This window comes from Balearica regulorum, chromosome 1 (genome assembly GCF_011004875.1).
Source record: "Balearica regulorum gibbericeps isolate bBalReg1 chromosome 1, bBalReg1.pri, whole genome shotgun sequence".
Taxonomy (NCBI): domain Eukaryota; kingdom Metazoa; phylum Chordata; class Aves; order Gruiformes; family Gruidae; genus Balearica; species Balearica regulorum.
In genome coordinates this window covers 207,010,526-207,037,562 of record NC_046184.1, presented here as the reverse complement: position 1 = coordinate 207,037,562, position 27,037 = coordinate 207,010,526, and the positions used below count along the sequence as shown (strand labels likewise).

At 43.9% G+C, this 27,037-nt stretch overlaps 1 protein-coding gene across 2 annotated transcripts; it reads left to right on the top strand.

Moving 5' to 3' along the window:
- Positions 1-26,924, top strand: PANX1 (pannexin 1). Of its 2 annotated transcripts, XM_075742382.1 has the most exons (5): positions 1-270; positions 10,493-10,632; positions 20,702-20,925; positions 21,932-22,602; positions 24,551-26,924. In XM_075742382.1, the coding sequence occupies exons 1-5, from the start codon at positions 90-92 to the stop codon at positions 24,634-24,636; spliced, it is 1,302 nt and encodes a 433-aa protein (XP_075598497.1). In that variant the 5' UTR covers positions 1-89; the 3' UTR covers positions 24,637-26,924. The 2 variants fall into 2 exon arrangements, with proteins under 2 accessions (XP_075598497.1, XP_075598498.1); XM_075742383.1 differs by lacking the exons at positions 1-270; positions 10,493-10,632 and adding an exon at positions 12,383-12,498.
- Positions 26,925-27,037: the final 113 nt, after the last annotated feature.

The window sequence follows — 27,037 nt, the reverse complement described above, 5'->3', positions numbered from 1 at the left end:
GAGGTGTGCCGGGAGGAGCCGAGGCGAGGCGTGCGGGGCAGGGCCGTGCCGGGCCGTGCCGTGCCGTGCCGTGCCGTGCCGGGCCCGCCATGGCCATCGCGCACATCGCCACCGAGTACGTCTTCTCCGACTTCTTGCTGAAGGAGCCGCCGGAGACGCGCTACAAGGGGCTGCGGCTGGAGCTGGCGCTGGACAAGATCGTCACCTGCATCGCCGTGGGGCTGCCGCTGCTCCTTATCTCCCTCGCCTTCGCCCAGGAGGTCTCCATCGGTAACCCGCCCCCCCCCCCACCCAGCCCCCCCCTCCCCCGGCGCCCCGGAGCCTCCCGCGGCGGACAAAGGGCTCGGCGGGGCGGGGGGCAGCGGAGCGGTGCGGAGCGGAGCTCCGGGGCGGGAGACGCGGGGGAGGGGGCAGCGGTCGGTGGGGGCTCAGCTGCCAGCTGCCGGGAGGGGTTTCCACTCGGGGTAGGGCAAGAGGCGCCTTTTGGCCATGGGAAGCGCGCAAGAGGGAGAGCAGTTCGCTGGAGAGCATCCCTAGCAGCTGGCGGTGCCTCCCTGCAGTCTTGCCCAGGTATGCTGGGCATCCCGGCTGGCCTTTCCCGACCTTCCCGTTGCCCTCCTCCTCCTTGAAGCATTCCCTAACCGCTGTCATTCTCTAACACCTCCCGAGCAAGAGCCCTGTCAGCTCAGCTGGTGGCTGTGGTTCAGGGAGAGCGATGGAGCCATGCCGCTCTTTTGTTCCCCGATGCTGCTCAGCCTTGAGCGTGAGCGACCTGCCGAGCTCTTGCCTTGAGAACTGCCCCTGTGCTGCGGTTCCCGGCGCTCGGAGTATTTTGCAATCAGATCTCGCTGTCACTCAGCAGCTGTCAGGGATAGGTGCCAAGGAAACGGGGTCTCAGACCTCTGCGTTTGGACTTCGAGTGGCTCGGTTGTATAGCGATGTGAGGCGGGATGGGCAATGGAAGCGCTCTCCAAAGCTTTCCCCTGCTCTGCTGCGCTTCTGCAACTGTTTCAGTTCAACTTCTGGTGTGACTTGGTTGATGAAGCTATGCTTTATAGGACAAGGACCAAGTTTCCTAATTATTTTGCTATCTTTTTCTTTATTCCTCCATCCCCAAGTTACAGAAGTGCTTGTGCAGTACTCTAGTAGCCAGCCCTCTTCAGAGTCTGACGTGATGAGGAGATTTAAATCCAAATGATAAGGACTTGTAACTTGGGGACTCGCTTATAAAATCTATTTGCTTATAAGAATTGCACTGCATTTAAATACCACTATATGAAGGAAGATTTCAAAGGGGAATAAGCAGCATTGTCCATTTTGAGGCAGAGGTGCATCACAGGACTTCCACCCTTTCAGAAATAGTTTAATTTACTGCATGTGCCCGTTTATTGGCATTCAGTGTTGTATACCTGAGATACGTCATCTATAGGTTTGAGTCAAGCAAATGTCAAGACAGTGGAAGCTGGAATGTGACTGTGAATTGGTGAATCTGTGCAAAACCGTCATGAATATCGTTAATGAGATACCAGACTGCTTAAAAGATAAGATGCCCCAGACCGCTGTATTTACCACTAGCTACACACTTATTGCGGTAGGTGTGGGCTTGACCCAGAGCGCTGTGTCCTGCAATAACCATGCCGAGGAGTCAAGGATAACCAGGCTGGAAATGTCAAGACCAGATCCAAGCCCTGTGGCAGCTCTGATCAGTCAGAGACTGGATGGATACAGTAGTATTTCTATAATCTAACCTGCTGCTTTTAGTTTTAGATCTGCCACTGATATGTGCACATTTCTTCCTCTTAAAGCAATGAAAAAGAGGGCTTGCATTTCCATATCCTAACTCATATGTGGGCCCCTTAGTTCTTCTTCCTTCTACTTCAGCCTGGATCCAGTTTGAAACAATGCCTGTGTAACAAGGTCTCCTTTATGGGTATTTCTTTCATTCATTTTCCTTCCTTACGTAAAGCTCCAGCACGCAGTTGAATTGCAGAGTTTGGTAAAGTGTGAGTTAAGTTCTCATCTTTGCTAATCAAACATTGGGGCCCCAGTGCGTGCTATATATAACATATTTCAGCATTAAACTAATTCAAATTGAATCTCTAACTGCAGTAGATTCATAAAGCAAGAATTAAAATGCGTGCTACATCTTGCATGTGCTTTATTATGCTTATAATCCTGAGAACCTGTTAGAAGAAAACATGGGGTTTAAAACCAAGCTCTTCTATTTGAAAAATAAATATGAAAAAAAAGCATAAATATGAAAAATACTCCAGGCCTCCGGTATGAGTGAAACTACACCACGTGATTTCCATACAGAAAGTGATACTATATCAGCCGTGCTGCTGTTACGACTGTCGCCTGTTTCCCACACAGTCCCTGCGGCTTAGCAGGCTGCCTGCTTACGGGCGATCCCAGAGCTGCTCTGGGGGATAGAGAGGATCTTGGGGGCTGGATATGCCCGGTTCTGTGAGCACTAGTGTTCAGCCAGTGATAAAATAGAAAGCAAGGATTGGTTTCAAACACTTCCTGATGTAATTGTGCTTTGAAAAAGCTCAGGAGTGCTAAACCAAGAGAAAATGGTAGGGTCCATTTTAGGTCTGAGGAAGAGCAACTCAGAATGAGAAATGGTTGTGGAAGCGGTATGTGAGTCACAGCATGGAAATATCTCTACCTCTGGGTACAAAAATTGAACACCCTGTCAAAAAATGAATGCTCAGCTCCTATTTCTGTTGGGATAATTGCATTCTTCCCACCAAAAATTCTCTTGGCACCTCGAGCCATCACCTTCTTTTCCCGCTCTGCTTTCCTGTTTCGTTGCAGTGCAGTGTCAGATAACTGCAATTTTCTTCCTACATGCGTTTGCTGTTAATTGTGCAAAATGATAAAAACATTTATGAAGGCTGCAGAAGTTTTCTGAAGCCACTAAGCAACTTTTAGTTTTGATAGAAGTTTCAGGAAATAAATGAGATTCGTTGTGTATCGCAGAGGATTTCTCCGCCGGAGGCATGGAGAACCCAGCTGCTGCCACGCTCAGCCAGCGAGCACTGCCAAAACTCCTGGGGTTAATGTCTGCACTGCACTTCAGCATCCTTCAGGGGCAGGAGGAGAACTACTCTTAGTTTATTCCTGGTTTCATTTTAGAAACTCATGGGCAGTTGCAGGTTTGTGATGATTTTAAGCTGGTTCTGGTAGTGCTTAGTTGTGATTGAGCTGTTCTCTGCCAGCCCTGGGAAGCTTTGCTGCTTGAAATCCTGCACCTGTTATCTCTTTGCAGCTAGACCTTGTTTTATACAATTTTATGTAATTTTATGTAATTTCATATAATTTTATGTAATTTTATACTGGAAACTTGAAAATGGAAATAACAACAGGATTGTGAGGATTGTGTTGTATATGCTTATATTTCTTATGTTATGGCCTGGTATTATTTCCTTATATTATTTGGCAGTTCTTAGGGTAAATATACTACAGGTGATCAGGTAGTATGGTAACAGAAACCATATAAATATAGCTAAATCACCCATCCCTTGTATAAAGGAAAAAAAAAAAGACAAAAGGACACCCTCAGCAATGTATCAGCCACAAATTTTGTCTGTGTCATTTTTCCATGACCATGTTTTTTATAAGAATAGCTTTGAGCCAGGATTGAGATTCCAGTTTTATAAAATGTGCATGTGTGTATTGTGAGATATGCTTTCTTACTGTAAACAGCTTAGCTGAAAATGTAGATATTTATTACCAAGGCACTGCTTGTAGCAGGATACTGCAGCCCTGAGCAGGTACAGTCAGTTGAGCAGAGGGGAAATCGAAACAAGCTGCTTAATTTTGGCAGAGGCTTGATTCCAAGTTAGTTCTGGGAAAAATATCAGTGGCTGGCTTGGGTTGCAGCCGAAAGAAAACCAGATGTGAGAGCTGTCCACTCAACATCAAATATTTGCATCTTTTTCCGTAGGAAGGCAATTGGGAATTGCTCATACCTGCTTACATACATACATACATACAGCCGCTTACCCAGCGGCTGCTTCTCACCAAATGATGTCGTTTGACCTTCTGTATGCAGCAGCTTTCGGGTACCGTGAGGCTGTGCAGCGGGCAGCGTGTGCCGGCTGCGTTCACTGCAGCTTTGTGTGGGAGGTGATGGATGGGAAGGGAGACGAGGAGGGAGGGAGAGAGCTGGAGAGGGGAGAAGGGAATCTCGTGGTGGCCACCAGCAGTCCTTACGACAAGTTCAGTTTGGGCTTTGATTGTGCTTTGCTCATACATTGCTGGTATGAATTAATTCTCTTGGTTTAGCATCTCCGTTTATTTTATAATAAAGAAACACCTTGGAAACCCTCCCAGGATCCAGAAACTATCATATGCTAAGTAAGTCATCTAAGAAACTTGAGTATAATCAGCATGAAGGTCTGAGCAGTGCTACTGCTTTGTCAGTTGTGGCAGAATGGTGGGTTAGGAGGTGTCTGGCCATGCACCAACCCACAGCATCTGCCTGAATCTGTCAAAATTAAGATTTGCTGCACTAAAAAGAAGCCTTATTTCCCTCTGATGCATCTTACCTCTGTGCTGGAGGGTGCTCAAAGGTTGGTAAGTGGAGTCTTGCCCTATGCTCTACACACCACGGGGTTAATGTCCCCATTGACTACTTCGGGCTTTCGCAGTGGTGACAATCCTTGCTTGCCCTGCTCAATTGCCGAATTTCTGGGAGGGTTTTCTCCCCAATCTGTTTGGTTTAGTTCCCATCCCCCCAGTTGGCTGCCTGTGGGATTTGAGGTGCTTTGGCCAGCAGAAAACGCAGGGTGAAGGGTGTTAGTGGGGAAATCTGAGTGCTGCATCCCAACAGCTTCTGTGGGTGCCACGGAGGCAGCAGTACCCATCTGCAGCATCCCTTATTGCACGTCCAGCTGAGCCTGTATCTCTCTATACAGGTTAATCATGTTTCTCAAACAGTCATGACAATCAAATGTATAGAGAGGTTAAAAAAAAAAATTGTGAGACTAAATCACAACAAATATACAAAAAAATAGTCTTAACTCTTGAATTAGCCTCCTTTCCTCTCCTGCTACCCTGAGGCTGGCCCTCCCTGCTGATATCCCTCTCCCTTCACGTTCACAAGTTGCTGGGGAAGCTTTTGGGAAATAATCCTATCTTGTGACTTCCGTAAGGGCTGGGGGCTAAAGTTAAGTTGGGTGTAATTAGGCCAAAGACTATTACTATGGCAGCTGCTGGCTGAGAGCCAAACATCTCCAAGTGCAGCTGAAACAGGCTGTATGCTAATAGGTGACATTTGCACATTTTGCATTTAGTTCTGCAGGGTGCTCTGAAACCCGGGGCGTTAATGATAGGGCTGAGACAACAAGTGTGTGAGTAGCATCAGTCTGGAGCAGCCCGACAAACTCTGAACTTCAAAGCATCTTTCGTTAGAGGTGCAGACCCCAGGGGACAGCAGCATACGCTGTGCTGCTCTTTGGCATACAAGGAGCGCTCAGTAAATAGCAGAAGTTACCAACATCGCCAACAGGCCTGCCTGGGGAGCCAGGACAAACTTGTAAAAACATTTACTTTAATGTCAAGTCTAAATTGTCTTTGGGTGTACGTCTTCAGCTGTTGGCAAGAAGAGTTTTTTCTGTTTAACTTGTACAGAGCCAGGTTTACATTTCCTATCGAAATGATGGTAAGCTGCTTTTGGTGCCAGAATTAATTTAAAAAGCATGATGGCCCTCTGGTGTTGCCTGAGATTTGGGGTACCACCAATGTTGGCAGTGGAGCCAGATGGTCATCACTACTATTTTGAGATGTTTTTTGTAAAGGTGAAGGGAAACTTTTATTTTGTTTTCCTTAAATGTCACTGCTGGGAATTTAATTCACAAGTTTTTTCCCATGAATCAAAAAAACTATCACTTTGAAGACAATGCTTGATAAACACCCAGCTCTTTTCCCACTGCATGGTTTTGAGACTTCTCTGAGGGATAACTGGCAGCCCCGTGGAGAGGGAAAGATACTCACTGATTCCTCTAACCCTCTCTACTTAAACATTGCATCACCTGAGCTTCACGTTCTGCTACTACTCCACTGCCAAAGTAAACCTTGGGGAAAAGGTTCTTTTCTCCAGTGCACCCATTTGTGTGTCTCCGTACTTCCTTCTTAAACATCGTGTTTATTCTGTTTCACCCAACCTGCCACTGTGGTCCATGAGAAGCACCCATAAATCTAATAAAATCATTCCTTCTGGTCTGCTCTTAATGGATGTGCATACACCCACACATAGAGCTGCTACTTCTGTGGCATGCATTGGGACATCTTTTTTCATATTTGAAAATCTTTTTTAATGTTGGGGTTGAAGGATGTGCATTGGATGGTGCCTTGCAGTCTGTACATTGTGTATGTGTGCCTTGATTTTCTTGTTTGTGGGTTTTTCTTTAGTGGCTGCTAACGTGGATAATTCTTGCTTGATAAAATCAGGTGTTTGGGTATTGTGGCTAGTTCATTTTGCCTTGCGGAAAATTATAGGAGTAATTAATGGTTGCATTTTCATCCAAGCTTATGCAAATCTTTTTGCAGTGATTGTAGTGTATTAGAAACCAAATAATTACTTACTGAACATTTAATCCTGTCAACTGTAACCACCTGATCCTTGTTCAGGAAAAATACTTCAGCATATGATTAACATTGATTCTTGGAAGTACTGTCTGTTAGTTGTAGTTTCTTAATTAGATGTTTAAGTCAGAAGAGGGGTGTTGAGCCACTGGGGAGGAAACCAGTCCGGCTTGCTGGGTTTATGCTCTCTCTGGTAAGGGATGCAGCCAGAGGATGCTGAGCCCTCTGCTTGTCCCGCCTTGCACCCAGCAAGCAGCTGGATACTGAACAAGGACTCTCTCCTTCAGATTTGAGATTTTCCTTGGGATTCTGGGAGTTTGGTTTTGTAGGTAGGTTTCTTTTTTGGAAAGCATCTACAGGGGCATTAGGATGGGAATCGCAGAAGTGACTTGTATCCTGCTCATTTAACATCAATACCAAAATTTCTACTGCCATTTGGGCAAAAGGAGCCGGAGTAGGCCCACTGCTTGCATGTCAACTCTGAGAAGTCCCAGCTGGGATTGGGGCATCTTCTTTTAGACACCTGATGAGAGATCCTTCCCAAATGAGCGTGCAAGACTTAGGCAAAGTGGATGACAGGATGTTACCAAGGCACATGATCTCCACCTGTGGACAGCCCCATGCCAGTTTTTACAGTACTGTATAGGAGCTGCAGAGGAGCCAGTTGCAGAAGAAAAAGGTTCTCCTGGAACAGCCATGGAGGAAATAGCTGGGGGCTTGTTGGCAGAGCACACATGAAGATGTGCGGCAGCTGGGTGGGGTGACAGCTCGGCCTTGCAGCTCGCTGGCTGCCGTGACTCACACTTGCACTCAGCTGCATGCCTGCTGGTAATTCCTGCCCTCGGCGACCAGCTCCATCTGATAATCTTAGCACACTTGTAAAAGTTACGTTTTCTTACACATGGTTGCACATCTGTTGCTGCCTTAAGTTTCTGCAGCTCTTTTGAGTGGTGTCTCTTTAGGGCAGCCATAGTAAGCATCGTTTTTTTAATCCTTATTTGTTTGCAAAAGTGGAAGTCAAATCCCTATCACTCCATCTCCAAAGTTGGTTTAGTACCAGGGAATGATTTAAAAAAAACCCTGCGTTGCCAAGTGTAATGCTGACTTGGCCAAAGACTGTTGTGGCAACTGCTTAATGAATGCAGTCATTTATTGTTCCTCATCCTTCTCACTGTGTATTTTATCTCCCCGTTGTTGTTATGGGCTTGGCTGCTGCTTTTCTTTTTCCCCTTCTATTACGTGCGGGAGCAAAGGATGGGGAATGGCTTCATGTCACCAAGCCAGGAGGCTGTTCCTTTGGTAGCAGAGGACTATCAGCCTTTCATGAGCTAGCCCGGTGCACATGTGTGTGTGCACAGTGGGTCTGTGGAAGGTGTTTGGCCCTTTGCCTAATTTCTCCTCTAACAAAACCTAGAGATTTTCTTTTTCACTTCCTCCAGAATAGCACAACATGAATTAAATTATCTGTATAGATTTATTGCTATTATTCCTTTGGAGGAGAGAAAGAAGGAAAAAGAGATGGAAAACTGTGACCATTTTCAGATGCATTTAATAATCTGTGTTCTGTGCAGATTATGCACAAACTCTATTTGAGAGGTTATGCACAACCCCTCTATTTAAGCCTTAACATTGCCATGGTTAGTGCAAAGTTGTAATTTACATTAACAAGTGTTTACAACCAAGACTGCAATGAGTTAATTAAAAATCAGTGGAATAACTGGAGTGTCCTCAGCTTCTGCTTGATGTTGAGCTCTGTCTGCTTGGCTCCCAAGTCAAGTTGCCAAAGGTTTCCGACGTCCCCGCTGAAACCCCGTGGATCAGAAGAGCCAGGTTCACTGCTCTGCTGCGCCACTGGCGTGGCTGTAGCTATTCTGGTATGAAGTTGAGCACGTAACTCTTTGGAGAAGGAGGCTGGCTGCCTTTTTCATCACTAATTTTGGAGAAGGAGGCTGGCTGCCTTTTTCATCACCAATTTTCAGTGGTTTCCCATCACCCGTTAACGAGAATGAACACATGGAATGTGTTTCTTGTTGCAGAAACACAGACATGAATAGGACAAAGCATCTTTCTGAACACTCCTATTGCTCGCCCTTTGAAAGGGTCACTTGTGTGCTACTTCACACTGGGCACAGCCAGCAGCAGGAGGTTCGTTAAGTGATGAGAGCAGAACATAAATGGTTCCTGTACAGTGGAGAAGACACTCCAATTGCCTGCTCTTTTTTTTCTTTTTCTTCTTCTTTTTCTGTGTTTTTTTTTTTTTTTTTTTTTTTTCTGCAGTGTTTTATTTCTTGAGTTTCCATAGCTAATGGCAGTTCTCTGGAAAGCAGAAACTGCTGAAGCTTTGAGAGAGTGCAAGTGCTTGTCTGGTGCCAACTTTGCTAAATCACATGAGCTCTGGTCTGATAAACAGTAATTTGTTTTCCATAAGGGAGGCTTGTGACAGGTCAAACCATGTCATTATGATACTACAGCCTTAGAAATAATTATAATAGTGACTCATCAGGAAAGGCTTGTATTCATAATACTCTTTGACTATGCTACGTTGTAAAAAGGCTATATAAGTTACAAGGCAAATGTGGTCGGCTCCTGTTACAAAAGAAGTTCTTATTCTCTAAAAGCTAAACCAGCAAAAAGACACAAATGATACAATCTTATACAAAATACTTTTTCCCTATAAAGCACACAGCAATGCTGTTAGCCCTAATTCTGATGAATGTATAAAGAAAAAAACAAGTAGCAATGTTTCCCCCCTCTTGCTCTTTTGGTATTGGTGGTGTGTTAGAGGAAGCGTTGGAGGTTGCTCTTGGAAGAGGGATGTTCATGGCAGAGCCATCTCCACTTTGTGTAATCATTTGGTGAAACAGCTATCCTGTTTCAGCATTTAGGAAAGCCTGCTGGAAACGTGTGGGCTTTTTTTGCTTCAGTCCCAAAGCTTCAGAAAGAAAATCAAACCCCCTCATCCTGTTTTACTAGCTCTCATCCAAGGAACCACTGATACTCCACATCTAATAACCACTGTTCCTCACTGAGGTATGCTGTAGTAAGACTCAACTGGTGCCTGTAGCTGGACAGAGCAGAATTTGTCCCTAAGGCTGAGGCTGGCTAAATAGCTGCTCTTGCTGTTAATTAGTGTGCTGATCTTAATTTGAAGCTTCCAGGCAGCTGGAGAGGTGCTGGGAGTGAGCAGGGATGACGGTGGTACACCTGATCCTGGGCACAGCACGTCACTGCATTGGTGAGGAGGGGTCTGGCACCCTTTGGAGGTGTCCGGAGGCCAGAATTGCTCTGCCAGAGGTTACATGAGGAAATCCTTGCTTTCATGTGTGTAACTTCAACCCCTCAAAACTCCTGCGCAGTCTCAGAGGCAGAAGAAGTGGCAGCACCTTGGGCCAAACTGGCCCTTGCGAGGACTGCTGGGCTGCGGGAGTGGTGTTTGGGGGCTTGTTTCAATAAACGTGTCAGCGGTAGGTTGTGCATTTGGGAGACGCAGTGGCATGATGGTACGTGATGGAAGCTGTTTCCTCAGGAAACCAGCCTTATCTGATCACACTTTAAACCCTTTGGCCAAGCTGAGTGAAGTGCAAGCGAGAGAGATAGGTCTTGGAGGTCACGTTGCCCCCAAAATTTAAGAAAATAGGCCTAAAAGACAGGTGCTTCTAATATACTATCTCAATCCTTAGGAGACATCAGAGAGTCCCTGTGGGAGTTTAACCCTTTGAGTGCAGTGGGAATTCAGTGACTCTCATCCCTGCAGAGCTGCTGTGTTTCGTTCAAACGCTTAATCTAATAGCTTTGCATACCATGAAATCCCAAGTGTGAGCTTTTCTTCCTAAACTTGTTTTCTGGGTTTTTTTAATCATCTTCCGAGGACCTGATAACTTTTGCTTTGTTTCCCCAGGTGCTCAGATAAGCTGTTTTGCACCCAGCTCCTTCTCCTGGCGACAAGCTGCTTACGTGGACTCCTACTGCTGGGCAGCCGTGCAGCAGAAGCAACCATCCCAGAGCAACTTAGAAAACATTCCCCTGTGGCTGCATAAAGTATGTACAGATCTCCTTCTCCTGGAAAAATTGTCCCCACATAGAAGCCTGCCTTTACCTTGCTTTTCTTGCTCTTCTCTACTATAGTCCTTGGCTTTGGCTGAACTCCCTATTTTTAGAGAGAATGTTTTCTTTCCCTTACTTCCAAAGAGGGTAGTACTAGAGAAGGTATTTTCTGCTTTTAAAATAAAGGGTCTGTTGTGCTGTAATAACAAATATCACGAGATATCTGACACAAGAGTAGTGTTAGTGTTGCTGTGGAGCTGAGTGCCTCACTTGGCTTTAGCCAGGAACTATTTTAAAATCAGGATACAAGACACAACAGCTGCCCTAATGCTTGTATCAAAAGCTTATTTTAGGAAAATAGGATAGTAAAAACATTTCATATTTTTATTTTATTACACTTGGCCAGTTTTGCATGGAGAGAAACTCATGGCAGATGATAGGCATTTTGGGAGACGTGAAATTCATCACTGGTACCAACAGGCTTAACCCTGTTTTCAGTGTGCTCTTCTGGGCTTCCACAGTCTGTTCCCTTGCAAACTGGGAGCTGGGTAAAGCATCATCATACTGAATGCATAGTATGAGACTTATTTTATGGGTAAAAAGTGCAGTAGGTACTAAGATACTTGAGCTGGCTCAAAGCAGTTAGCTGAGCTTTGACAGGAGTTACAAACTCTTGAGCAAAAGCCATGCCAATGCCTGGAGCTGACTCAACTTGAGAGGCAGCGTTGCCCTGCCCAGGCAGTGCTGATGCCAAAGTAAGAAATGCTGTTGGAGCTTTGCAAATTTGGGGTGTTGTGTGCTGCCTTCCCCAGCCCTTTTATTACTTGCCCCAGCAAATAACTACCCTGGCACCTGGGAGCAGAGGAGAACTTGTTGTTAGAGGGAGCTCAGATCTGGGACCTGCAGCACCTGTATTTCTGGGTTTTGCTGGTGTATCCTGCGTACTTCAGCTTTTGTGATCCAGTCAGCTGGTGGTATCTCCTCTGAAAGACTTTTCAGGGCTGTCTCTGATTCGTTTGCTGACTCAAATCACTAGCTGTAAAGATTTACTACTGCCTTCTCCAGTTATCTCCACCTTGACCCAACGGTCTTGCATTTCATGAATATTAAAGCCAGACTTGTTGGTTTCTAGCCTAAACTCTTTCTTCTCAGTTAGGGCTCGACTTCACTTCAGCTAGACCTTCTGCAGAGGCCAGTCGGAGCTGCTGGGACATCTCACAATGCAGGCAGCTTGCATGGGTGGAAACTCCACCTGCAAACCTGGATACGTGTCTGCCTTTTTCTCTGGAGGGAATGAGTTCTTGTTACCTGATTTCTTTATGTTGAATTTTATGCCATAGTCACATGGTGATAGCTGTTAAGTCTCCTAGTTTGCCAGCCATGGCTAATAACTTCAGTAGTCATACTTTTATGATGCAACCCATGTTAATTTGCTGACTGGTGCTGTCTCAGGAATTGATGCAGGGCCCTTCTTCCCACAGTTCCTCCATGATAGCTTAGTGGTATCTGATGTTTCCTTGCAAATACCCTGCAGACTGGCTGCAAGAAGTTTGTCTGAACAGTTGAGTCAGAGCTTTTAGCAGATGCTGCAGATACTGTTTGGAGACTAGTATTAATTAATATCCTTCTACTGGTTGTTCATCAACTTCCATGCTTAACAAGTTTCTAGGGAAGGAGTCATGTTACAGCTATTAACACTGACCTTTGGTTCCCACTGTGATGGGAACATCTGAAGGTCTTTGGCTGTTGTTTGCATCCATGGCCAACAGCTGCCAGCTGGGTGGCTTGCCATGGAGAGCAATCACTTTTGCAGGAAAACAGGGCTTGGGTTGTCTCTTGGTGTTGGCTGTGCGCTGCAAGGTATGTACGACCTCATTGCCTTGCAGATTTTGGCTAGATAACCATTTTTTAAATGGCCAGAGCAGTGCCTTTGTGGGGCACAGTGATGTTAATGGACATAGGAGCCTTCCTAAACTCAGGTGAGAGGAGACTTGACTCCGCAGTGCGAGGGCAGGGATGCACGTAGAGGCGCAGCAAGGATCGTTAGGCCAAATTTTTCTTAAGATTAACACTTGAGGCTTTTTTCTGCTTTCTGAGCAGCATTGCATTTATTTGTAAAGCATCTCAGGTTCTTTCTAATACTCTGACTCACTTAGCATCTTGTTATATTGATGTGCTAGAAGGCCCCATAAGAAATGCTTAAGGAGGCATTAGATTATGGTTTGAGGGATTGAAGTTGTAGGCCCCAATTCCTGATCAAAACGGGTGCATTTCCTTATGGCATGCTCCCTGTGCTCTGTCAGAAGTGCTGTCAAAGGTTTGCATCCTAGGGCAGTGCTCATTGTGGTATGGAGTGGAAGTAGGACTGTGTAACTCTTGGTGAAGAAGCCAACTTGCACCAACTTGCCCTGCTTTTGTTCTCGGCATCTGGTTGCTCTGAAGGATTATCAAAAGCCAGGTTGCATTACAGAAAAACTGCAACCTTCCCATTTCCCTCCTATTTCAGAGTACAGGTTGTGCTGGATTTTTTTGGTTTTTCAGTCAGTAAAATGTGCGAACCACATGAAGTTCAACAAGGCCAAATGCAAGGTCCTGCACGTGGGTCGGCGCAATCCCAAGCACAATTATAGGCTGGGTGAGGAATGGATTGAGAGCAGCCCTGAGGAGAAGGACTTGGGGGTATTGATTGATGAGAAGCTCAACATGAGCCGACAGTGTGCGCTTGCAGCCCAGAAAGCCAGCCATGTCCTGGGCTGCATCACAAGAGGCGTGACCAGCAGGTCGAGGGAGGTGATCCTGCCCCTCTACTCCGCTCTTGTGAGACCCCACCTGGAGTACTGCGTCCAGCTCTGGGGGCCGCAGTACAGGAGAGACATGGAGCTGTTGGAGAGAGTCCAGAGGAGGCCACGAAGCTGATCAGAGGGCTGGAGCACCTCTCCTATGAGGACAGGCTGAGAGAGTTGGGGTTGTTCAGCCTGGAGAAAAGAAGGCTCCAGGGAGATCTAATTGCAGTTTACCAGTACCTGAAGGGGCCTACAGGAAAGCTGGTGAGGGACTGTTTATGAGGGAGTGTAGTGACAGGACAAGGGGTAATGGGTTTAAGCTGAAGGAGGGTGGATTTAGATTAGACGTTAGAAAGAAATTCTTTACTGTGAGAGTGGTGAGGCAGTGGAACAGGTTGCCCAGAGAGGTTGTGGAGGCCCCATCCCTGAAAGTGTTCAAGGCCAGGTTGGATGGGGCTTTGGGCAACGTGGTCTAGTGGAGGGTGTCCCTGCCCATGGCAGAGGGGGTTGGAACTAGATGATCTTTGTGGTCCCTTCCAACCCAACCCATTCTATGATTCTGTGATTCTATGAATTTTGGGCAATCCCCAGAGCTTGGGCACGTTTACCTGCTGTCCCTTCTGCTCTGGGAGATCTCTCCCAACACTTGAGTTTATCAGTTTGGAAACTTATTTTCAAGTGGAGAGGAGGAGTGTACTGCAACTTTCTGGGTTCCCTGCCTGTCTAGTGGTCTGTGCACTCCCAGAGGGTGCTCAGGGCCTCTTTCCTTGGAGAATAGGATTTTTGAAATTTCCAGTGATCCTGGAATAACTCTTCACACTGGATAACCCTTAGCAGAAAGCAAAATTAATTATGTACTCAAATGCACAATTCAAGAAACAAACTATCTGCAAATGGATAAATGGAAAGAAGCGACTATCGTAGGTCTTGCATATATTCCTAGTTTAATGATAAGATTTCCTCCTCTTTGTCAGTGAAAAAGCTGACAAAATGCTTATATGGTTGAGTCCTCTGACAGGACTCATCTTCAGGTTTGTCATTGCTGAAACTTAATCTGGTTGGGCTTCGCTCTTCTGTTGTCTCTGTTTTCTTCTGGGGTTTTCCATTCAGGCTTAATTCTTTCAAGAGGATTCTTGTATCTATCTGAAGTGGCAGAACAGAGACGTTGATTTCTAAAGATGAGTGGGAAAGAGAGATGGACAGTGCTAGATGTGGGATGGAAGAGTCATGGATTTGTTCCCTCTGTGCAGACAGTTTGCTTCTTGTCTCTAAAGATGAGTGCTCCACCTGACAACTTATTTTGATAAAAATTAGCTTGATCTTTAACTGGATTAGAAACAAGCTTTTGGCCATTGTGAGTGGGCAGTCCTTGCAGTCCAGTGGAAGAGGAGACTGCACTGTGAAGCCTTTTTAATCTGTAGTGCACAGAGAAATTTAAGTTTTTAAGTTTTATCAAAACAAAGTAAGTAACAGATGGGGTAAAAAAGGTCACGTATGGTTTGAGATTCACTTTCAGATCTGGAGGCAGGATAATATCTCAACCACATGGCAACCTTCAGAATGATGAGTCATTTGTAGCTCACTTTTCTGCCCTGAGAACCAATGAAACATCTCCCATCGACTCAAACAGGAATAGGATTTTGTCCAGAGGGAGCTTAATACCTTTGCTTCTGGAAACATGTTGCTGCTGTTAGCCTGTTTGGGGGCTGGTGCCTTTGCTTAGGGTCTTCAGAGTGGCATATAGAAATTTGGAACTGAAGAAACAGACACTTTGCCATTATCTTATTTTTTAATGAGGGAAGACACTTCAGTGCTTCCTTCTTTGTTGCCGTTCCAAGTATTTATCTGAATGTAGATGTTCACAAATTTTGTAAGACGAGTTGTTTTGAAAAACATGCATGCAGTTTATGCATGTAATCTGCATGAGAGGAGCAAATACAGGCACTTAAATAAATGGTCATGACTTCTAAATTGTTCAGTGTGTTAGATGATAGATAGATTTCTAGAGTTTGGACTGCATCCATGCAGTTTATTTTTCTTTTCCATTCATAGTAAGTAGTAGTGATTTAGAATTGCTCAACCTGTTTATGGTCAGTGATGTAAGAAAACAGCACACATCTATGAAGTGTAAGCGCTTTGATGTGCATAAACTATTTGCTTTGATGATAACATTTATAGCTGCTTTTGCAACTGTAGAACACAGGACTGAAAACAATGTGTTGTGCTGAGATGGAGGATCAGGGCTCTGCATTGTAACACTCCTGGACATCCTATTTCCTAAGCTCTCACTGTCCAGAAAGATCATGCTTTCTGTATTGCAGGGCTTGGTGGAGTGTTGTGCCACAGGCTACCAAACAGCCAGTGTCAGATCTGGTCCTCTTGTCTTTGCCCGATGGGATGTGTTGCTCTTGGTGTAACGTGAGACACAGAGAGGCACTAGTTCTGTCGTTCCCATTTGAGTTACTTGTTGCAGAGCAGTGATGGCTTTAGCCTGGAAGAAGAAATCCTTCTCTGCACAGATTTCTGCTCAGCTAAGGCTTGGATTTCAGTGTCTCATCGATACGGGTTAACAGGGGCTTTGGCCGTTTCTGGTGTTGTCAGACATGTCCTGCTCAGGTATCATGTGCTCTTGGCCTTCAGGAGGAGTAAGGGTATATAGCCTGTAATGTATGCAATGCTCAGAGATCTGTCAAGTGAAATGAGCTGCAGCAGTACAGAATGAGGGCTTCCTAGTGCTCTGCTTCCTTGGGACCTTGCTGTCCCACACAGCGTGCCATCCGACTAGGGGACAAGCAAGGCAGGTGAACCTGCTTCCATCATCTTTAGCTTTCAGGAGCTCAGCAATACATAGCTGAAAACATATAGGGAACTCTAGTTTGAGTCCCTGGTGCATGCACTACTAGTTTTGTCTGTCTCATGGTGAATACTGGTTATACAGTATCTATGCCTAGTACCTTCCAGGAACTTGGATTAGCCTAGCTGAAGCTCTGCCATTCTGTTTTTGAGTGGCGAACTCATTGGGTCTTTGTCCTTTTCTCCTTGCAGCTGGGTGGAATTGAAGGCTCGGGGCATCCAGGTTGAAGCACAGTGTTGTAGCCCTCAATATACTTTCACTAATCAAGTTCAGAAAGGAGCATTTTGCACCATAGGATATTGTATCTCTGCTAATGTATCTGTTCTAATCTGCTTTCAGAGGACCTTTCTTCAGTTATGCAATTACATACCATCTTAAATCCAACATTGTGAACTTGCCGTTGAAAAGGAACCTGATAATTAGACAGCAAAGGAAAATCTGAGTTTTACTTTTAGGGCAGTATCTTTCCCTGGCATATCTTTGACCATTTAGTTCTTGAAGTCGATGACACTTCCCACTTAACATAAATTCTACTAACTATCCAAGACTAAACTAGCATTTCCTTCTTGTGTATTTGGTGCCTTGGAAGTAAATACATAAACCATAAAAGAAAGGCATATGGCACATGCTTATCTGTGTTGAAATACCACGGAGTCCTCTTCTTGAAATACAAAGTCATTGTGTGTGACTGTAAAATGCAGTCAGATGAGCTGCATAATCCGAGTCTGTTGCTCTGAAACCTAGGACTTGTGCCAGATGACTTTGCATTTTCACTTCTGCTTGATGGTTCAAGGCCTTAAATTTTAATGATTCAGAACAATTTCCTAGTTATCTAAGCCTACTGTTAACAAATAGTCCAAGCGTATTTTTCATTTTTAAAAAAGCCAGAATCCGAGAAGGATGGAGTTGTGGATCAAGTGCTGTGGAAGGGCTGACAAATACAGCTTTTGTTTCCAAACAAAAAGAGCTGGACTAATGGTCACGCTGCTGCTCTGGTTTTGAGACCATTCAGAAAAGAGCTGCATAGTGTTTTCTCATGATGCCATAAGCTACAGCCTGGCAAGAGGATGCCCAATAAACATGTGGCAAATGTGCCTTTGCCCCAGTGGTGTGATGCTTCGAGGTGAAGAGGTAGTGGTGAAGGAGTCAGGGAGAGGAAGAGGTGCAAGGGAAGATGGCAGAGGCTGGTCTTCATTAGGCAACAGTCTGTGATGAGATGGGGGAGATAGATAGGTGGGATTGGAGGAGGTCTGGGGCAGAGCAACAGGGCTGATACCAATGTGCTACACAAGCACAGAATGTGCCCACAGAGGCTTTTTCTAGGTGTAAAGGAAGAGATGGGAACTGGGAGAATGGAGGTTTTGGGCTGTGACTCCAGTGTGTCAACTATCTTGCCTCTTGCAACATGTCTTATAGGCCTCAGGGTAAAGAGATCTCGGGGATTAATCGGATACTGCTGGTGGCATTTCCAGTTTTGAGGGTCAGAGAGGGAGTTCATAAATCCTCTGACGCCTGTAAAATTTCAAATGAGTGAGTAGTAAAGCCAACTGGTATAAACCAATGTGAGAAGCTTTGGCTGTTCCTTACTAATCAGATGTTTCTTTGTTGTTTCTTTCCACACCTCTAACCAGTGGAAGAGTGCGAAGAGGTGTATGACACAGAAGTAACTGAAGTCAAACAGGCTTTGCAGCAATCTTATACAAACTGGCATTGGTTAAGGCCTACGGAAAAGGCATTGCAGCAGCTTAGAGGAGCTTAGATAAGTTTAAGCTGTGTTCATAGATAGATAATTTCTATTTCTACATACTACAAAATTCAGAGGACTGAAAGAGCTTGGCTGTGAAACCATAAGATGAAGACATCCAGAACTTTGACCTGAGAGACCCAGTGGCATTGTCCAGAGATAAATATGAAGGACAGATTCTTGAGCTGTTGAGTTTGAGTGGATGAGACGTCTACAAAAACACACTGGACACGCCACAGCCTTACATCTCAATTGGAAAGGATAGATCTGGAAAAAAACCCGGATGGTCTGAGGTTATATCTGCTGTGCAGAATGAGGGAAGAAAGGAAGTAGTGAGGACAGAGTTCTGCACAGTTCCTGCAGGCTGCTGAGGGTGGGGGAAAGATCATGTCAAGGGTGCAGCAAGGAGAGCTGGGAGATGACACCCACTAAGGACGAGTTTTTGAGAGAATGAGCTTGCTCAGTTTGGTCAAAAGCAGTTAGCAGTTCAGAAAGAAGAGCAGCACCCATACCCAAGGGTTGTCTTGGCTGCTAGTGTGGGTAAGAGTTCTGGAGAGAAGAAATTCCTGGCGATGACTGTAGACAATCCATTCGGTGAGCATGGTTCAGTGGTGCAGATTGTATGGATTCAGTGGAAGTGCTGGACAGATTAGCAGCCCCCAGCAGTCCCCAGCAATTCCAGGAGATCAGAAGGAATCCCCTGGATTCCTCTGGCCTGTGAGGTCAGTCCTCTGCGGTGGAGAGGCCACAGCTACGATAGAGCAGTATGGAGTTGATGCTCGTTCCTTGCTGGTGAGAAAGAGCTACCTCTAGTGGGATGTACGGTATAATTACAGTCAACTCTGCTTTGCTAACTAGATTTCCGAAACAGTCTCATTACTGGTTAGCACATCCCTGCAGGATTTCCATTTCAGTTTTAAGGGTGAGCCTTTCTTGAAGTTTTCTTTCTTGAGGACTTTATCTAGAGACTGAAGTAGCAATTTTGGCCAAATTCAATTATATTGCTACTGATGAGAAATGGTTAAAGTATGAATTTATAAGAAGTGTTGCAAGAGAAAGCTGACCTTTAAATACAGCATTCTCTGTTTTCTGTGGCTATTTAGTGCTTTTCATGGCTTTGTCTTACTGTGTGTCCCAAATTTCTGATGTGACTCCTATGTAGAGAACGTGCATGTCCAGAATGGTGGTTCATATTATGGTCTCCCGTTGCTCCTGCAGTTCCTTTAAGAAGTCAGGTTTTATTTATGTGCTAATATGTTGTATGCATTCCTAGTATTAATAATAACATAGGATTTTGCTTTAATGGTTGGTCATATTAAAGGCAACTTTCCTGGATAAAATGTTCAATAACATCAAATTATTTATTTTATGCATACAAAACTTCAATCTCTCTTGATTAATGCAGATGCAAGTTAATGTGTTAATATTGGGTCCAGATTCTCATCTTGTTAACTATCTACAAATGTAAGTGGAGCTGTTCCGTTTGCACTGATTAATGACTTCAGTCCAAGTTTCCCCTAAAATTCTCCATTGGCTTTTTCAATGAATGTGTGTGTGCGTGGCTGTAACTTTTTAAGATGCCTTTAATCTGTTTCAGATTTGTTCACCACAACTAATGTAAAATTATGTAGGAACTGATGCTGGATTTGAGTGAAGTGTGCTTACTGTCAAAAGTTGAATGTAGTGAATTAGAGGTTAGCCAAATTTGCAATACATCTTGTTAACTGCTTGTCTAACTAGATCTTACATCACATCTCTGTAAGGGTAATGTTATGTATGAATGTACACCTTGCATGTAATGTCACAGTAGATAGGAATTGGCTTTTTTCCAGCAGCTGGAGGGAGTTAGAGATTAAATCTCATGGTGAAAAACTTCTACTCATTGATGACTGGAAGAAAGGTGGAGAAAGACTTCAAGCTGTTGTATTTTGTACCCGCTTCAGCCTTTTTCCTAAGCAATGGGGACTGCGTAAGGACTGACTTCTCAGCGCTGCATTAACACCAGACCATTCTGATGCCATGTGTTGGTTTCCATTTAGGTGTTATCTCAAAATATTTAAATACCCTTAAATATTACAACCATAGTTGCATCTTTTACAGTTTCTGTATGTCAGGCACTCTGAACAGACGTGTGTCTTTGCAGGCAGATGCAGCGCTGTGAAGGGTCTATTCATTAACCTCCTGACAGCTAATGGGGAGCAGGAGAGATTTTGCTGGTGTTCGGAGCATTTTAGCTGCCATGAACAGTGGGGGACAGAGTTATGTGACACTGTCCTCTTCTTCCAGTCAGCCTCTCTGATAGCTGCTTCGGTTGCCTTTGCTATTTTTCATTCCCCAGGTTAATGTTGCCTCTCTGTATTTCAACTCCAGCAGTGCAGCTCTGAATATGCAGTGAAAATGTTATCAGGATTGTGATACCTTTATCCTGCTTTTTTTTTTTTTTCTTTTTTGGCAAAGCTCTAAGCAGTAGTGAGGTTACTGGAGCTGTCTGAAAAGAGATGTTTGCTTCCTTGCATGTCCCTGATAACCACAGAAGTGGGTTTTAATAAAAGCATTTAAATAAAATTATAAGGAATTTAATAGGCTTATAGGGAATTTAATAGACTTATAGGGAATGATAGTGACTGACTGACTTATTTTATATACAGGTGGAGGCTAATCTGAATTTTTTTCTCCCTTCAGTTCTTTCCCTACATCCTTCTGCTTGTTGCTATCCTGCTGTATCTACCATGTTTGTTTTGGCGCTTCACCGCAGCACCTCACCTTTCTTCAGATCTGAAATTTATTATGGAAGAACTTGACAAAGCCTATAACAGGGCAATCAAAGCTGCTAATAGCATCCGCAGCGGAGACCCCAGGGATCCTGCTGACTTGGTTCCAGCTGTTAATGAGAACTTGACACAGAGGTAAGATGCTGAGGCTTGGTTTTCTTTGCTCTTTTCTTTAAGCTCTTAACAGATGTGACACCTGCAGTCTCTTAGAAATGCATTGCAAATGTTTGCACGGTAAGCTCACACACTTTTAAATTTGGTTTAAAAAAAAGAAGACATCTGAAATCATTGCCATGGGCACTTGGAGCTGGAACTTAAAACTTTCTTTTTTTGAAGAAAACATTTGATGAGCTCTTATTACCTGAGATGTCCTGATTTCTTTATTTGTAGTAGGTGTTAATTAGTTTTACCCACCACAGCATAAGAAAACAAGGACTGCTGCAGTTCTCGGTTCTCAATGGCTTGACAGTCTCTTACACACTGTGAGCAGCATCTGTTACTTGTCATCCCCTGTCCTTTAAGATCTAGATCTCAAAGCTTCTGTTTAAAGAAAAAAAATATCCCCAAACCCCAAACACTAAAACCAACAAAAGCACAAAAACCCCTTTCTGATTGAATTGGTTATCTGTTCTAACCCGGCCCAGTTACTGCTTCATCCTAGGTCAGGGTACCTGTTTGTCTTTGCATGTGGGGGTACAAGCAATGCAATGGGGACGTACGTCCGTTCTTTAAAATGTGGAGTTAGGTCTTGACAAGTAAAAAGCCTTCCAGTGTGCTATTACTGAAAAAGTACTTGGAAAGTCTGCTTTTTCTTGTGGATTTGCTTACTATACCTGTTTTTATTGGAAAAGAGCACAAATATTTTTTTGCCACGAGGGCAATACTTTTTTTCCATTTTCCAATGTTTGACCTCTTTTGTCTCTGAAGTGGCTTTTCTGTATTAGAGTGTCGATATTCTTAATTTATCTGCTATTCTGTGCTTTTTCTATTGATTTTGATAGAACTACCCTTGATTTACCCCAGTAAGAGGGAATCCAATCTTGTGTCTATTTTAGAGTACTAGGTTTCTTTGAAAATTTAGGTAGGTGAATGCTGCAGCATCTGATCTATGTCATCTGGTTTTTTTTCCTCTCTCTTTCAGTTTATGGGAAATATCTGAAAGCCACTTTAAATACCCAATTGTGGAGCAGTACCTGAAGACGAAGAAGAATTCCAAATGCTTAATAATTAAATACATTATCTGCCGTTTACTCACTCTAGTAATTATTTTCATTGCATGCCTCTACCTGGGCTACTACATTAGCCTCTCCTCTTTGAGTGATGAGTTTCTTTGCACTATCAAAACTGGGATCTTAAAGAATGACACAACTGTTCCAGAAATGGTTCAGTGCAAGCTTATTGCTGTTGGTGTCTTCAAGGTACTCAGCTATATTAACCTGCTAGTCTATCTTCTAGTGATGCCGCTGGTAGTGTATGCAATGTTTGTTCCGTGGAGGTGGAATTCAGGTATTCTCAAAGTGTATGAAATCCTGCCAACTTTCGATGTTCTGAAACTCAAGTCAAAGTGTTTTGATGACTTAAGCCTTTACCTCCTCTTTCTTGAGGAAAACGTGAGTGAACTTAAATCATTTAAATGCCTCAAAGTGCTGGAGAACATTGCAGTTTCTGAGAAGTTTGATGTTATGCAACTTTTGGTAAACCTTGGTACTATTAAGACAGATACCGTGGATGGGAAGCCAGGGACAGCTGTGTTGGCGAAGCCTGAAGAAACAACTACAGAAGAGCTGGGAAAAAATGCAACAGAGCTACAAGGTAAGGTGACCTGATCTCTCTTTAAAAAGAAAAATCAAAGAAAAAAACACCACAAACCCACCACATCCAAACCTGCTGGTACAGAGAGATAAAGAATCTATTAAACCAAAGCTTCATCCATGCAAAACAAAGCAGGTTTCTTCTAGGTGTGTACTCCTACCAAAAACATTTTAATATATTCTACAAGAAAATGGACCTGCTTAGACCTTGCTATGTTGTCAGCAGTATAACTGCTATAACTTCACATATGTGCCAGAAGATTGTGATGTTGTAAGTCAGTGGCACAGGCTAGATGCCAAAGCGTCTCTTACGTTGATGGTCCTTGCTGACATGTCTCTAGCAGAGAGGCTTCAGCTGTCTGAACTTGAACTCCCTAAGACCACCTGCACAGTAGAAGTACACTAGATTCGTCTACAGTAGGTTGCTTGAAGAAGCTCCAGTGAGAAAGCTGGTGATTTCAGGATTTTTTTTTTTCTTTTCAGAGGTTAGGTCAAAAGAGTAATAACTGCTGCTTCTGCTTTTCATTCAGGCTTTGACAGAAATCTTAGATTAATGTAAAAATAAGTCTTATGCTCAGAAATGCCACTGACAAGGGAACAGAAAATGACAAAAGAAGGGAAGTGGGACTGAGGCCAGTGAACATGCTCCTGTTCCTTCTTATGCAGAGAGAAGGATCGACTGTAAAGTGATTTTTGCCAAAATGGCTTGAGTTGGTCTGCATTAGTGAAGCTGTTCTCTGAATATTCCCAACTATTCCCAGACATGACCAGCTCTGAGCAATTGCTCTTATGTGAGATGTAGTCTTAGATTCTGTGCTAAAAAGTGTGGCATATCTTAAATGTGATTCCAATTCCCTCCTCAACTGCAGAATTAAAGAAGACAACCCAAATACCCAGGGAGAGGCATAAAGGAATGGAAGAGCTTTCTTCCCATTTGATGTGAGCATGGCTGCTGTCGTAGCTGTCCCCGCAAAAGCAGCAGGACACCAGTGCCTACATCCCCTAAATAAAGGAGTTGAGACTCTGTGGGCTAGTGCTTCACAAAGTCCTTCACTCCTGGAAGTGAAGATGCTTTCAAACATTTAGCAGCTGACCTGACAAGGCAAGCACAATGCTGAGGGCAAGAACTGTTTCAAAGGCAGGAAAAAAATTAAATCTACTTTCTCTTCAGAAAGCTATTCCCTGTGCTTAATCAAAAAGAAGCAGCAGCATCCAGAGGGTAGGTGTTCCTCTGTACTTTGGTCAAGCAGTTCTGGCAGGTTGAGGCTTGGAGGAGAAGTCAACTTATACAACAGGGGACTTCAGAACAAACAAGCAGAATTATTTTCAAACTAGAAGCAGCACTTCTGGCAGCCAGCTCTAGTACAGCAGTTTGGAGTAATTCTGACAGAAAAATAGTTTTCCTCTTAAATGTGTCTCTTTTTGAAATTACATGTAGGTGGGTTTTGGTAGGAGAATTTAAGAGTTCAAGGTCTCTGTCAAGGAGCTGAAAAAGCTAGTAGAAAATCTGCCTCATTTTTATATGAAAGCAGAACTTTCAAGACTGTTTTCATCTCACAAAAACACTTCAAGGTCTTGTTTTCCTCCAGAGCAGCACAAACTCACGTTTGAAACTGTTAAAATGCCTTGCAGAAAGCAGCTGCCATTTCACGACCAGCTCCAGCTGGTGCAAACCCTCTCCTTCTGCGTGGGTGCAGCTGCAGGCTGCACTGTCTGTCAGCAAAGCTTCACCCGTGACTCATTGTCTTTTTTCTATCGCTAGTGGCATCGGCATATTTTAATAAGTAACCGTGTTTAACAAACCAGTGGTAGATGCTCACCCAGCAGCTCCGGCACGGCGCAGGACAGCCAACCCCGTGGCGCTCTCTTGGTGGCAGTTCCTTTGTAAACGAGAATGTGTTGGGTGGTTTGATGGCCCTTTCAATTCTAAAGGCTTAATTTCTCTTTAGTTTTGACAGATCATGATGCAAGTGGCAACGTGAGTCCAAGAGAAGATAAAAAACTTCGCCAAAGACTGATCGATTCTACATGCTGATGCCTCCTGGCCGCAGCAGGCAGGAGCTTTGTACTGCAGGAGGGCTTCTGCTCCGCCTTCACTGCGCTCAACACAAGGTGCTGCTTTTTGAATGCAACCATCTTGATAGCCTACAATTCCTGGTTTACAGACTACTCGTTGTATAATAATCAGCAATCATGTACTTGAAAAAGCATGTTGTAGACTTTCATTATTTATTAAAAAAAAAACCAACCCCAACACACAACGAACAACAAGAACAAAAAATTTCTATCATGAGTAACAAGTGTCCTGCATTGAATGCAATCAAAGCTGGCAGCAGGGAAGAGCTGGCACTACACTGTACAGGGATGGGAAACATAACCCTGGAGATAGCAAAAAGAGATGGCCGCATTGTGTTCTGAAATGTTGCTCTGCTGGGAGCAACCATCTCAGTTCTGGGGTTTAAGTGACGCGTTTTGGGCCTCTCTGCCTAGAAAAGGGGTTTTTTTGTTTTAATGAATCTGGTTAATCTGTACCAGGTGGTGACTGGCCACTGGTATTGGTTGTGTCTTCACAGGAAAAGTAGAGGTTGCTCTGTTTGACCTGAGATGTCTTGGTTAGCCATCTCAACGGTGCTGTCTGGGATTAATTTACTCAGCACTGATGGAAGAGAAACTACAAACAGGCTTAGTATAAGGGGGTACTGTAAATGTTAGCAAATCTGAATTTTCTACATATTCATAAATTAAAAATAATGTCTTAACACTTTTTTTTTACAAAATGTAATAATATGTGAGCTAAATGTTAGTTTAATTTTTGTTTCTCAGTTTTGGTCTTAGTTACTAACAAATCCGCCCTGGAGTTTGGACTGAAGATCAGTGAAGTTGGTTCCATTTTTGTAATGGTTTGTAGAAGTTGTTTTGTAATGTTTGTATGTGTGGAATTTGTTTCAACATGTTTGTAGTATCAAATGCAATATTAGTTGTGCTGTCTTCCAAAACCCACTTGAGAAGACAGTCTTATTTGTGTTACAGTAGCGCCTGAGTGCCTCAGCAGAGCCAAGCACCTGGTAGCTGAAGTGAGGTAGATGTAAATATGATGAAAGGTTGTTCTCCCTGCACACTCTGTGACTTAATTTTAATTAAAGGTAAGATGCTGAAGTGGGTTGGAACAGACAAAAACGGGGAGTGTTTGGAAATTGGAAAACTGCCCTGGTTTGTTGTACTGTTTGGGGAGAGTATCATTCAGCTTTAATATCGTCCCCCCCGCCCAGGACCTCTACCTTCAATGAACATTAAAATGACCTTTGTCTTGAATTTTAGATACAAGGTGAGGTGGGTGGGGGTTTAATCACCACAGTGGCAGCATATATCTTTCACAGATGATACGTGCTCACTTGTTTTCCTGTATGGTCCATGTAACTGAAATGTCTTGCCTGTCACCTCTTCCAAGTTGTCTTTTTAGACAAAGTGGTACCTCTTTTATAGCTAGGTAGGACTTCCATTTTTTCAGTTCATCTGTGTCACCAGCTGTGGTGTTCTCGACTGTTAACGTTCTCCATGTGGCTGAGGATGAGGGGGGAAAAGTAATCAGCGTTACCACCTTTGCACAGAACTGTTTATATGCTGCAGCAGATTTCAAGGAGATAGTGCACCTACTTGAAGTTGGCAGCTGTTGTTGAACGAGTGGATTCCTCAGTGCTGCCATACTGTACTTTGTGCTAGTATTGCAAGAACTCTTTGGTTATTACATGGCTTTTGGCTAAGAAGCCTTATTGAAAAGAAAGTTGTTAAAGCCAAAGTATTTTGCTACCTCTACATAGGACAGTAGCACGGCTGCAATCCTAATGTCTGTTGCATTACCAGCAAGAAACAGGGCTTGTGTTGGATACTGGTGATCCAAGCTGCTCAATTTTACTGCCACACTTCTCCCAGCAAATCCCCAACCCCTCTAACATGTTCTAGATTGTTTCTGTCTGGCTGTGCCGATGTGTTGCTGGTAGTCCTTTAGATGTGGGTAATGCAGATGCACATTGTGCAGTGTGTGTTTTGAACAAGGAGCAATAGTGCAATACTAAAATGTTGTGATGTGGATGTGTTTGAACTGTGTAATGTGTAAGTAGAGTTCTTGGTCTTTAAAACTGAAAGCTCCTGAAAGCAACATGTCCATGTTTCATGTTGGATATGAACCTAACTTTTACTAATTCCCCTTTTGTATTTAAAAATATGACTTGCTGCAGTAAATCTCTTGTTGTCTTCTAAAGTGCTCAATAAAACATGTATCAGTTGTTCTTGGTTATTTAAATAAAATCAATTTTGTGAACTACAGCAGCATGACCGAAGGTTCCAGGAACAGTCACATGTTGCCGTCTGAAAACCCATAGTGCAATACATGTGGTCTGATGCTAAACCACAAGCAAACTTTTTGGCCAGTAGCTATA